We start from the raw sequence: 13977 nt of genomic DNA on the forward strand, positions 1-13977 counted from the left end.
CCATCCACTGCGCTCCGTCCCTCCACCCCTTCAGCAGCAGCAGGTTCCTCCTTCCTGTCAGCATCGCCTCTGTCCTCGCTCACACCGTCGCCGCCCCAGCCCTCGGGTACTCTGGCTCCACCTACGACACTCGTCGCCGCGACATCGCCTGGGTCTCCTGCACCAGCGATGTCGCTCAGCTCCCTCAACCCTCAGTCTGCATCTGCGGATCCACCGGCTCTGTCTCCGTCGGTCGTCCCCCAGTTTCCGCCAGCCTCATCACCATCTGGACTCCTCCCTCTCTCGACTAAGCCATGGTCTGTCGGCCCTGGGGAGCTCTGGGTCTGTGTTTGCAGACCATCTCTACCGTCACCGCCAGGGGATCGTCGTCCTGCCATCACCTGCCATTCTCCAGCTCCTTGCCCGCCTCAAACCTCCTCCCTCATCTGTTTGTTTTTACGGCACGAGGTCGTGCCTACTCGGAGGGGGCGTTATGTCACAGTTTGTTTTCATTAGTCACATGTTTTCCTTTGTTCAGTTTTCCCACCACCCCTTTGTTACCATGGTCACCATCATTATGAGTTCATTTGGTTCAGCTGTGTTTGATTAATCATCCTCATTTGTTTTGCTATAAGTTGGTCCCTCACATCCATTCTCTGTCCGATCACCATTATGTTAAATGTGTGTTGCTCAACCTGTTTGCCTGTCTTCCATATTGTTATTAATACTTTGTATTTGTAATAATCATCATCTTCGTCTGCCTTCCTGCAACCAACCGTGACAGCAGGTTAGCACAGGTTAGCACAGGTCACAGCGGTGAACTAACAGTTTGAAAAACAAAACAGGAGCACCAGGATCCTTGACCTTCCTGCACTGCAAAAAATTATATGACCAATAAGTTATGACAACATATGTTTTTACATTGAACTCATCAAAATAAGTTAAGCAATTTCTATTTTTGTTATAAGTTATACAAGACTGAAGACTGAAATGGCTGTTTTATGGGCTTTTTATTGTTGAGTTGAAAGTCTCTTTACCAAAACCTGTTCCTATTTCTTACAGATAAAGCATTATATTGTCATAAATATAAAAATAATATCTGTATTAAGATGTTTAAAAAACAACAACATGAAAGTAGCTTTTTGTTTTTAGTCTTAGACACCATGAGGGAGCAGGGTGCATTTCATTTCAGCACAAAACCGTTATTACAAAAAAAGTCAATTTAAGATTTCCAGAAGGAAGTTTAAAAAAAAAAAAGATAAATACTTACAGAACAATATAATTAAAATATAAAATAAGAATACAGCTGCAAGCGGCAATCATCAGGGTCCAAGCACTAACGGTCCATGTAGATGTTTATCAATCCAACTGAAATGTATCTTATGGTGTGGTTTTTATTGCAAAGTCTATCTTAAATCTTTACTGAAAGTTAGGGTTTGATCATAATATGCGTGATAATAATAATAATAATAATAATGCATTACATTTATATAGCGCTTTTCTAGGTACTCATAGCACTTTTACATATGGAAGGGGGAATCTCCTCAACCACCACCAATGTGCAGCATCCACCTGGATGATGCGACGGCAGCCATATTACGCCAGAACGCCCACCACACACCAGCTTACTGGTGGAGAGGAGACAGAGTGATAGAGCCAATCAGTATATATATGGGGATGATTAGGAGGCCATGATGGAGAGAGGCCAATGGGCAAATTTGGGGAAACAGTTTTGGGGAAAGTTACTTTTAAAAGTAACGATTACAATATTGCGTTATACTCTTATAAAGTAGCCTAACTAATTGATTTACTTAGTTACTTTTATGGAAAGTAATGCATTAATTACTTTTTCATTACTTTTTCTCACCTGGACTGGGCTTGCTTGTTTGTTGTTTAATAACAACAGCACTAACAAAGTTCTATTTTGGCAAATGTAAAGGCCCTTTCATAGGATGTTATTAGCTGCTGAAATTTGATTGGCTGCTGGCGGCCATGTTTTTTTAGTATCCGTTTTTTTTGTGTCTTTGGCCCAGTTTCACAGACAGGGCTTAGATTAAGTCAGGATTAGGCCTTCGATCAATTAGGGCATTTAGGTAGCTTTTAAACATACTGGTGTGCATCTTGAGACAAAAAAAGGCACTGATATATTTTAAGATATGTCAGTGCAATTTGTTTCAGTTAAAACAGCTCAAACATGCATTTTAGTCAGGGACTATAGTCTTAAACCTTGTCTGTGAAATGTGGATAGTGTGTCAAGTTTAATTAAGCTTGGGCATTGCATTCAGCAGCTGTAGGTCAGCTCGTAAAAATGGGCATTGCCTTGGCAGTTAAATAAGTTTGCAATGCTTCAACAAATCAAAATATTTTTGATACATTTTTGCCAGCACCGTCCCAAGCTGCAGCTGCTGTGTGCCTATTTTGGTGAAGATCGGACCAACGGCCAGGGAGGAGTTTTGAACTGTTGAACTGATTTTTAGGAACATTCAAAATGGCGTGAACATTTTGTTTGCAGAAATAAAAAAGAAGGAATGGCTCAAGGATTCTGGCTGTAGGCCTGCAATAATTTTGTTTCTAGCCCTTATGGTTCCAAAGTTATGATCCAAAATGTAAATTGCCTTATTTAATGTAAAGCTTTACAAAATGTAAAGCGCCACCTACTGGCAGAATACAGGAAGCAGAAGAAGATTATCAGTACCTTCGGTGCTTGGGCCCCTAAAAACAATGGAATCGGTAACCTATGAAGGTCAGTCCAATGAGCCCATTAACTGCATAATGTATCGAACGAACTACAAATCCCACAATCCTTAGCGACATCCGGTAATTACCCAGTATTCCCCGCGACTGTGCAAAATGGCGGTGAATGCAAGCACAAACACAGCTGCCTTTGACTGCCCGTCATGGTGAGATGAGAAACTAATTACATCGTTATTGAAATTAAAATAAAAACATCCATGCATGTTTGTGGAGCGGATGAGTAAATTATGATTGCATAAATAAAAACAATGCAACTCACTCCTATATGATCATACAGGCGCGGACAGTAACTCAATACACAGCAGCATATCAAACCACTCAGCATGAATGCATTAAAATATAGTCTATTAAAATATTTGATCTCTCTTTTATGTCTGATTTATGGTATATATAAATCCAGGGATGTGATCTAGTGATGCATTGGCGATTCCGGTGTTTAGTGTTGAATAAAGTTCATAGGTCGCATCAAGCAGACTAATCTGCCTTTATTCTACTTTAATATTATAATTTCTTATATATAGTATAAATATATAAATATATAGTATAATTTTTGATATATAGTACATTAATCTTACAAATAAAATGCACTCACGCATTTGTGCATAGAGCATATTAAACTGTTAAAGTTTAGAGATTAGAGAATGAATGAATTTTGTCCCATTGATTGTTTATTAAATTAAATTTAACCTCAGGGCAGGAAAACCTCCACCTGGACTCCATCTGGACGTGGTTAAAGGAGACAAATTAGTAGAGGTAAGACTGTTTTAACTGAGTATAATGGAAATTATTATTATGACCCTTGAACTTTGACGTGGTGGGCTTGTTTTCACATTATATAAATGTTTTCTGCTGAGTCAGTAAGTTTTGGAAAATAAACAAGGTTCCAACAAGCATGGAAATGTGTAGTTGTCACACACATTTGGAAAAGTCATGGAAATTCATTGGTGAAAATTGTGTTAAACCTCTGCTTAAAGTATGGGTGCCCAATCCTTATCCTGGAGATTTACCTACCCGCAGAGTTCAGATCTAACCCTGATCAAACACCTGTCTGTAATTATCAAGTGCTCCTGAGGATCTTAATTAGCTGCTTCAGTTGTGTTTGATCAGGGTTGGAGCTGAACTTTGCAGGAAGGTAGATCTCCAGGAACAGGATTGGGCACCCCTGGCTTAAAGCTTTAGTTCTTCCAAAAATGAAAATTCTGTCATCATTTACTCACCTTCATGTTGTCAAAACTGTATAAATCACTTTTTTTTCTGTGAAACATAAAAGAAGACATTTTGAGAAAACTGTTTGGTTACCAACATGCTTCAAAATATCTTATTTTGTGTTCCACAGAAGAAAGTAAGTAAATCTGGTTTGGAATGACAGGAAGGTGAGTAAATGATGACAGATTTTTTTTTTTTTTTACATTTTTGGGTTAACTATCAGCCGTCTCTGATATTGGCTGTACTATCAATTTGAACTTTTATTTGAAGATAAATGAACGTTGACCCCATAATAACGGTATTAATACTTTTGTGTCAAACTCATTTGAATATTGTTGGTGTCATATTGTTATATGTCTTAATAACCCAGACTATATATCCTTCTTGTCATCTGCAGAAGTTGATTATTGATGAGAAGAAGTTCTATCTGTTTGGGAGGAACCCCGACCAGTGTGATTTTACAATAGACCACCAGTCATGCTCGCGTGTCCATGCGGCGCTGGTCTACCACAGACACCTTAAGAGGGTCTTTCTCATCGACCTCAACAGCAGTGAGTGCAGCTACGCAGAAGACACAAATGCAACAAATTCTCAACAGAATTGTTTAGCTTTCATCTTATCTTGATTTATCCTTGTTTAGCCCATGGCACATTTCTGGGCAGAATTCGCCTTGAGGCCAACAAACCTCAGCAGGTGCCCATCGACTCGACCATGTCGTTTGGGGCGTCCACACGAGTGTACACGCTGAGAGAGAAGCCTCAGACACAGAGCAGCTCGGCTGCAGGAGACAGTAAAGGAGTGGAGGATGAGGAGCTGAAGGGATTGCTGGGACTGCCAGAGGAAGAGACAGAGCTGGAGGTGTGTGTGTCTGTGTGAATGAGTCACATACAGCTGACCTCATGGTAAATTATGCTCTTTAGTGGTCAGACTGTTATTAATTACTTTTTGGGTGTTTTCACACTGGCACTTTAGTTCGAGACGGGGCATGAAAAACTAGTAATGTGAAAACTGTCACACAGACCCGGGAGCGCACCAGTGTACCGAATATCTGTAGTCTATCTGTAGAATACGCCTGTTGGAGGTGGTCTGTGTTCGGTTGCACTGGATCTATGGCGCGATTCGCATAAATGCGAACTCAGGCGAATACTTGCTTAGGAAGTAAAGTAAATGCACGTACATTTTAGTCAATGATGACGAAAATAGGCGGAAATAAAATCGGAGATATGACTCGAGGATTCTGTCTCTCTTAAAATAATTTTGTTTCTAACCCTTATGGTTCAAAAGTTATGATCCAAAATGTAAATTGCCACCTACTGGCAGAATACAGATAGAAGAAGGAGATTATCAGTACCTTCGGTCCTTGGGCCCCTAAAAACAATGGAATCAGTAACCTATGCAGGTCAGCCCAATGAACCCATTAAATGCATGAGGTATCGAACAAACTACAAATCCCACAATCCTTTGTGACATCCGGTAATTACCCAATACCCTGCGACTGTGCAAAATGCTTCTGTTAAAAGTGCTGATGATTTACCTTGGATGCAAGCAAGAGTGAGTGTGCAGTGTATTTGTGCATAGTGAGTGCAATCAGAGCAGCAAATGAACGCCTCGTAGTCCGCTGTCTCGTTAAAACAGTCGGTTTGCAAGCAGCAGAAAGCCGCTTTCATGCAATGCACATTCGGTAAACCCAAGTGTCATTCACTCTGCTATACTTAATAGTAGCAAATTGATAAAAAATACAATATATTGACCCGTATCCTGTTTTCTATCATGCAGTGTTCACTTTTGGCATCATGTAAGGTGAAAGAAAATGCACCTGGGTTCAATAGAATCAAGTTGGCTGTGAAACCAGACTAATGCTGCAGGGGAAGCTTGTTTCTGATATAAACTCACAATTGTGAGGGGGAAAAAAACAGAATTGCAAGTTCATATCTTACAATTCAATTAAATGGAGGCCATGGCTGATAAGGGCAAATGGAGGAAATTTTGTTTCAATTGCTTATTCTAAAAAAAAAAAAAAAAAAAAAGTTTTAAGAAAAATGTCACCTTTTTCACCTTTCCAGAGTTTGCAGGTATAAAATATACGGACTGCGTGTCACCCCAATTATTCTAGAATGATTCATTCTTTTCAAATTCAAATCATCTAGTGAAAAGAGTGCTGTTCATTGTGGTTGAAACATCTTATATCACTTTCAGGGTTTCAAGAACTTTCGAAATTGTTATTTCCATTATAATAAAATTTTTAATAGTCAATGAATATGAATTGTGTTCTTGTTAAAATTCTTAATCACAAATGACAGGAATTAATTTGTCAAGTGTGTGGGAACCTTCTACTGTTATATATTTGTATGTTAGAGCTGCACATTTAATCATTGCAATCTCGATTCAAACACCCATGCGATCTTATTCCTAAATGTCAAGGATTTGTCTATTAAACCTTTGACAAGTACGATCACAGAGAACGTTCAGATCTGCGTTGGTTCTGTCGCTGGGCCAGAGAGAGCAGTTGTCATCATGTATAGATATGAAAAGATATGTCTTTTCAACCACACAGTCTCATTATTTCTGTCTTTTACAATAATTCATATTATCGCAGAAATACTAGAATAAAGTTTATAGTTTGTATATAAACACTATGGTAGCGATCAAAATAGAGGAAATCACCTTTTAAAAGTAACTTGACGCTTCAAATAAAGACTGTATCAATTACATCGATACACCAGTAGATGGCGACAAGTGACTGTTAAAAAAATTATTTGTCATTAGATTAAAAAAAAAAAAAAATCATTAAAATTAATTAACTCTTTCCCCGCCAGCGTTTTTTTAACCATTTTCACAAAAATGTCATGACCCCCCAGGCCCAGAATATTTTGTTGAATGAATATCTGAACAGGTAATATATCAAAAGAAAGAACAGACTCTCTGTTCTTAAACGAAAAATAAAAAAAGTTTTATTCTAGCTTCACCACTTGAATGTGAGTAAGATTCCTAAAAAAGAAAAGCAACAAAAAGTGAGAATCACTTTTTTTTGGTCAAAGAATACATCTAGATCATATTCAGAATGATGATCAAAACATAGATGGAGTATTTTGATTTTGATTTATGTGCTGTTTGATGTTGATTATTGCGTTATTTTACATATGCATATAATTACATATGATATCTCTTTTTTCTGCATCTTCCTCGCACGTGTTTTGATTAGGAGATTCAGTACTCTTTCAGAAGATGTGTAATAGCGTCCCCTACCATATAACAGTGAAAGCCGAAAAATTCCGTCAATGGTGGGGAAAGAGTTAAATATATATTTTAAATATTTGTTTAATTGTCTATTCAGAATCGTGATTTCTGTTTAAAAAGAAAATCATTATTCTCAATGTATCCAGAATCATGCAGGTCTAATGTATGTATTGTACATTCAAAGTACAACATGTCTATACTGATGTTGCAGATATATTCATGCAAATGAATCAAACGTGTGTCAGTTTAATCAGATATTTGTCATTGCATGTTAAATGTGCTTATGTGAAATCCTGTATGTAACACACTTGATGCAAAATATAGAAGTGTCACTGGAGTTTCATGTGGTTAATTCCTAGTTTTCTGAATGCCCCCCCCCCAGAACCTGACTGAATTCAACACGGCTCATAACAAACGCATTTCTACACTCACCATTGAGGAAGGAAACCTGGAGATCCAGAGACCCAAGAGGAAAAGGAGAAGCTCACGAGTGTCTTTTAGTGAAGAAGAGGAGATCATAAACCCAGGTACACAAACAACTACTCATAGAATGTAAATATAAATGTAGATTGCTGTTCAAAAGTTTGGGCTCAGTAAGAATTTCTTTTAGGAAAGAAATGAATACTTTTATACAACAAGAATGCATTAAATTGAGCTAAAGTGACATTAAAGACATTTATAATTTTAGAGAAAAAAAAAGATCAATATTTTAAATAAATGCTGTTCTTTTGAACTTTATCAAGGTTATGCATTTTCATTTTAAGAAGAATACTATGCAAACACTAGTTGTATATCATTTGAAAGTACTACGGAAGCAGGGAAGATGCATGAACATTAATTTGCATTAATGTTATGTTTAGTTTTTCCTAAAACCCACCCCATTCAGACAGTGATACACAAATGTGGACATGTCCACATTCTAACACTGCATACAGTGGGCTTAATCAGCTCGCCATTTTACAGCAGATTTAGTTCACAAACTGAACTAAATATAATTTTCATTTACAATAAATAATCTTAAAATTTTGCATTAGTAACTTACTTTTTGCGCCAATAGTCGTGTGTGCACTATATCGGGTTCTTCATTTTTAGTCTGATGTGAATTCAATGAATTGTTAACTGGAAACTCAATCCGACCTGATCATTTGAGTTGTTGACTCAAGAACAGATGCAATCGGATTGGTCCAATTCACAAAAGTTCACCCAAAAAATGACATATCATGTCGTTCCAAACTTGAAAGACTCTCGTTCATCCTCGGAACACAAATTAAGATTTTTTTTTATAAAATTGGAGAGATTTCTGTACCTGCATTGGCAGTATACGCAACTACCACTTTGATGCTTCAAAAAGTTTATAAAGAGATCATAAAACTAATCCATATGAACTGAGCGGGTTAGTCCAAATTTTCTGAAGAAACAAGATGATAAACAGATGTACCTGTACACTGCTATCGCATCTATGAGTGGGAGACGATATCTTCAGTTCAAAATAAGGAGGAGCGACATGTTTTTGTGAAATGTAGGAGTAAAAAGTATATTTTGCTTTAGAATGTAGTAAAGTAAAAGTTTCTCAAATAAAAATTCTCCTATAAAGTACAGATACTTGCAGAATGTACTTAAGCACAGTAACAAAGTAAAAAATACTAAATTACTGTCCACCACTATGGAACCCCTGAACCGCAATGCAATGTCGACAATGACGAGAATACACATAGCATTTCGAGAGTATTCCGAGAGTAAAGTCAAAATATTTCGAGATCAAAGTCGAAACATTATTCTCAAAATATTACGACTTTATCCTCGTAAAGTCAAAATTACGAGAATACAGTCTTCCGTAAAAGTTTTTTTTTTTTTTTTCTTTTGTAAAGAAATGCGCTTGTGAAGTCGAACTGCCTCGGGCATGGATCTAAACATAATAGTAGCTTTTTACTTTTATTTGGGCTTTCAACAAATTGAAATTCTACAGGTGCTAATCTACCTAAAAAAAACCTGAAACAATCTATATTGTTAAAAGTGCTATATAAATGAAGGTGACTTGACTTTTGATTTGTCTTAGGATTTTACAAAATATACTACGCCAGAATAGACTTTACAGGCGAAAACACTTTTCAGACTGAATGGAGGGAGCCAGCTTTATATCTGAGGAAATCACGGGATTTGGTACCTCCTCCGGTGGAGTCTTCATGCTCGTCTATAGGCAACGCCATCTGGGTCGAGAATACTTAACAATAACCGTACTGTCTCCCTCTTCACTGTAAATCCTTTCTGGATACATTTTAAGTGCATCATTCTGTATCCAATCATTTGGCCGAATCCCGTGGTTTCCTCAGATATAAAGCTGGCTACATCCAGTCTGAAAAGTGTGGGTTTTTTTGCCTGTAAAGTCTATTACGGTGCAGTATATTTTGTAAAATCCTAAGACAAATGGTAATGCCATGTTGGTAGATTAGTACCCATAGAATTTCCTTTTGTTGAAAGCTTCTATGGAAGACTCGTAATTTTGACTTTATTAGCAAAATTTTACGACTTTATTTGCAAAATATTTCGACTTTATCATTTATTTTTTTGGAATGACTTTATATGAGACTTTATATGACTTTATATGATTTTATATAAGTCTTTATATGCTCTCTTCTCTCATTCTTTGTTCATGTTGGGACTTTTGTTAAAAAGCTCTTCTCTTTCCACAGAGGATGTGGACCCTTCTGTAGGACGCTTCAGAAACATGGTGCAGACAGCTGTTGTTCCTATTAAGGTACATTCATTGGCCTGCTGGTTTGTGTCGTTGTTTTAGCTTGTCATCATTGATTTTAATGGATTTGCGAACAGCCGTTCTCTCAATTCAATTTAAGTTGTTTGTTGCATGGCTCGCAATCAGGAAATTGCATAATGCGGGATTAATGGCTTCTAAAAGGCTTCCTCATAGTCTGACTCGTCATATCTATCTCATATCTTTGGATGCCTTTAGGCCTTTGTCTTTCTTTGCAATAGCTTCTTTTCTTTTCATGCTACTTAGGGCTGTTAAAGGGGTCCTATAATGCCCTTTTCAGAAGATGTTAAATAAGTCTCTGATGCCCCCAGAGTGTGTATGTGACGTTTTAGCTCAAAATACCCCACAGATTTTTTTGTATGCGTCCCTTTAAATGCAAATGAGCTGCTGCTCCCGGCACAGAGGGCGGAGCTTCAAGAGCTCCTGTGTGTTAGCAGCTCCGATTACCTCACACAGACACGCACTGAATATTTCAAAAACGTTTAGCCTTTTATGTTCATTATACAAAGATGGAGACTCAAGAAATGACAACACGTAGAATGAAACAGGACATTTCGGAATGGTTAGTTGATGAATTTATGTAGCTGATGTGGAGTTAACTGTCATAATCTATAAATCGCGCTCCCCGAGGTGGGGTTTATGTAAATTTTAGGGTTAGTGATGTCACCAACCCATGAAGAAGCTCGTTGTAGTCCCTACCAGCCGTTTGTTGTAGTCCTTAAAGGGGGGGTGAAACACTCAGTTTTAGTCAATCTCATGTTAATCTTGAGTACCTATAGAGTAGTATTGCATCCTTCATATCTCCAAAAAGTCTTTAGTTTTATTATATTTATAAAAGAAAAATAGGCTGTACCGAGTCTTTCCGGAAAAAAACGAGCGGCTGGAGGCGTGCCGTGTGGGCGGTGCTTACGCGCCGATAGCTAACAACACACAGGCATTTGAAGCAGTTTTACTCACCGCCTGCGGTTCCAACGCACGACCGTGAACCTTTATCGTTGGGACTGCTCCATCCTTAAGCATTAGACGATGTGCAAATCCGGCGTCGAACTGGGCCTTGTTTATAAAACCTATGCAGCGCTGCCGATGATTTCCTGTTGAAGCGCGTTGATGTGCGCGGTCTCGCTCTCCTCTGGTCGGCGTGTGCGCGGGCGCGCTTTTCCGAGAGAAATGCTCATATAAGGAGTTCCACTCTCGTCTACGTCATTAGATCCACGATCGAAAAAAAACAGCCGAAACTTGTACCAACCCGGAAGTAAGATTTTCGGCACAGAAATTCTCCGTTATTCGTCCAAAATATTTTTTTAAACTTTGGCCATGTTTAGCATGAGAATCCATCTCTTTAACACTGTAAACAACTCTGAATACATGAAACACCATTGTACCCCCCCTTTAAAAAGCGATTTCTGTAAAAGAAAATATCTCCCTTTCCTTTGAGCTTTGAGCGTCGTAACTTTGCAGATGTTGTTTATGTTCAAACAGCAACATTACACACTAACTACAATTAAAAAAGTGAAATCATAATCAACCACCCCGTTTAAAGATTTTTTTTTTCTTCTTCTGTACCGCAGAAAAAGAAACTGGAAAGCCACAGCACACTGGGATTGGACGAAAGCGTAGCACGTCGGTTACAGAACTTCCCCCTCAGTGCTGGGCTCTACGGCGACCTGCCGCCCACCAGTCACGAGGCAGGCGGACAAGGGGGCGGAGGTCAGGGAGGAGGGGCATCTGCCATCATGGGTGGGATGCCGTTGCCCTTCCCCAACCCCGCGCCAGAGGTGGATATCTCGCCCACAACAGTGCAGCCCCCCGCTATGTTGAACCCCACCCCTGCTCCTGGACCCTATTCGGCCGAGCCACTCAACGAGCCTCGCAAGAAAAAATATGCCAAGGAGGCGTGGCCTGGCAAAAAGCCCACCCCCTCCCTGCTGATTTAACATGCTGTTTCGCTACTCAACAGGATAAACTCAACCAACAAATGACAGATTTGAAGATTACATCTTGGATTTCATTTGAAGTTATTGGTTCCAAACTTTATACTTGCAACATTTCTGATACATACTTCAAATACAAAATTCTGCCTGTGACTGGTTGAGGCATTACTATGAGGGTTACTCATGGTGTGGCGTCTGAAGTTGACACTATAAACTCTGATTGGATCAGTTGGGGAGAGAGAATGTCACAAAGAAATATTTAGTTATAATTCCAACCCACAATTGGAAGGAAAAAAATTCCTTTAAATTAAATTGTATATAATTTATCAAAATGGAAGTACAACAAAAACTACCATGATGTTTAAACACATTAGTGAGGATGTTTGGAGAAAATGTTTAATTATGACATTTTGTAATGCAAAGAAATCTTAATGGTTTTAATTTAATTTACTTCATTCTAAATTTAATAACCCGGACATGTTTTTTTTAGGCTTAGGCTTAACGGTAATCCTGGCCAACATGTCAATGTACAACACAACCAGTCAAAAGTTTGGAATGATTACGTTTTTTTAAAATTGCTTTGGAAAGAAGTCTCTTATGCTTACCAAGGCATTTATTTGATCAAAAATACATTGAAAATAGTAACAGTACTGTGAAATATTATTACAATTATAACTACGTTTAGTGTATTTGATCAATTAAATTTAGTGTCTTGCTGAGCATAAGAAATTTCTTTCAAAATCATTTAAAGAAATCTAATTTATTCCAAACTCACAGGTTGATTGTTTCAGGCTTTCCTGAGATAAATGTCAACCGACTATATAGTAAAGTTTGGACCAGATTCAGTAGATATGAGTACACTGCGTTTTACTGACATGTATTTAATACATACATTTTGCTTTTTTTTTAAAGCCTATAAGAGCTTATTTCTTGCGCAAACGTGCCACAGAATTTGCAACTGAACGTATTTGACGTACAAACCAAATGTTACATTATGAAATGTAAAGCTATAGGAATTAAGTCTGTCCGTTTGAGCAAAGTGTTTAATCTATTTCACTGTTATCATGAGGCAGATTGTATTACAAATAGGACATTTTTTATGAAATGGTTCAGAATACTGAGGCTGTGTATACATTGACTTATAGAGAGAAATACAAACTCAACATCAAACGGACAAAGAGAGAACAGGCGATTTGTCTAAACGCTGGGAGTTGCCTTGTAATGTGAACTTTTGTTTAACGTTTTTATATATATTTTTTATATCTGAATGTGATGGACTTGAGTGAAAAGCACAGATGAAAAAGACTAAACATGAAAAGATGAAAGGAATTCCTGTTATTGTTGGATGATTTGTCTAATAAACAGTATTCCTTGCCCTTAACATGCTTTGATAATAGGTGAGTTCTTTTCTCCTTCTTCTTCAAGGGGCTCTATGTAGAATTCAGAAACCCTTGCCATCTAGTATGACCAACTAACAGTTAGCTATGTAGCAATCAGTCTTACTTTTTGATGTCAAATTAGACCAATTTGCATTTTTAAGTAACTGACTTCAAAAAAAAGTTGATGACAAACGAGTTTATGCAACCGGCCCAGTGGAAAAAAAAGAAAAGAAAATTCTGTCATAATTTACTCATCCTAAAGTTGTTCCAAACATGAACACAAAACAAGATATTTTGAAGAATGTCGCTAACCGAATAGTTGATGGGCCCCATTGACTTCCATAGTATTTTTTCTATACTATGGAAGTCAGTGGGTCCCATCAACTGTTTGGTTACCCGTATTTTTCTTTTGTGTTCAGCAGAAGAAAGAAACACATATAGGTTTGGAACAAGTTGAGGGTGACATAATTACAATTTTTGGGTGAACTATTCCTTTAAAAGAAAGCAGCAGTCAAGAAAGCATCTGATTATAGCGATGTGGATATGTTTGCACAACCTCTGCGGTTTACTGGCATCATTCCGACAGATTAGGAAATTAAAATGATAGTTACTGTATATATTTGATACTAGGTATGGCTATGTGAGACTATAGTTTGAATTAATCCCCTTTATTTGCATGACACAACATTACGTACAGAATAGCTCTTTCGGCATTATCCTG

At 37.9% G+C, this 13977-nt stretch overlaps 1 protein-coding gene across 3 annotated transcripts; it reads left to right on the forward strand.

Annotated features, from left to right (window-relative positions):
- The first annotated feature begins 2746 nt into the window (after positions 1 to 2746).
- ppp1r8a (protein phosphatase 1, regulatory subunit 8a) lies at positions 2747 to 13256 on the forward strand. Of its 3 annotated transcripts, XM_079878084.1 has the most exons (8): positions 2819 to 2879; positions 3426 to 3486; positions 4070 to 4106; positions 4337 to 4490; positions 4580 to 4797; positions 7559 to 7703; positions 9867 to 9931; positions 11515 to 13256. In XM_079878084.1, the coding sequence occupies exons 5-8, from the start codon at positions 4651 to 4653 to the stop codon at positions 11878 to 11880; spliced, it is 723 nt and encodes a 240-aa protein (XP_079734210.1). In that variant the 5' UTR covers positions 2819 to 2879; positions 3426 to 3486; positions 4070 to 4106; positions 4337 to 4490; positions 4580 to 4650; the 3' UTR covers positions 11881 to 13256. The 3 variants fall into 3 exon arrangements, with proteins under 3 accessions (XP_079734208.1, XP_079734210.1, XP_079734209.1); XM_079878082.1 differs by lacking the exon at positions 4070 to 4106 and having other exon boundaries at positions 2747 to 2879; XM_079878083.1 differs by lacking the exons at positions 2819 to 2879; positions 3426 to 3486; positions 4070 to 4106 and adding an exon at positions 4133 to 4237.
- Positions 13257 to 13977: the final 721 nt, after the last annotated feature.

This window comes from Squalius cephalus (genome assembly GCF_949319135.1).
Source record: "Squalius cephalus genome assembly, chromosome: 8".
NCBI classification, from domain to species: Eukaryota; Metazoa; Chordata; class Actinopteri; order Cypriniformes; family Leuciscidae; genus Squalius; species Squalius cephalus.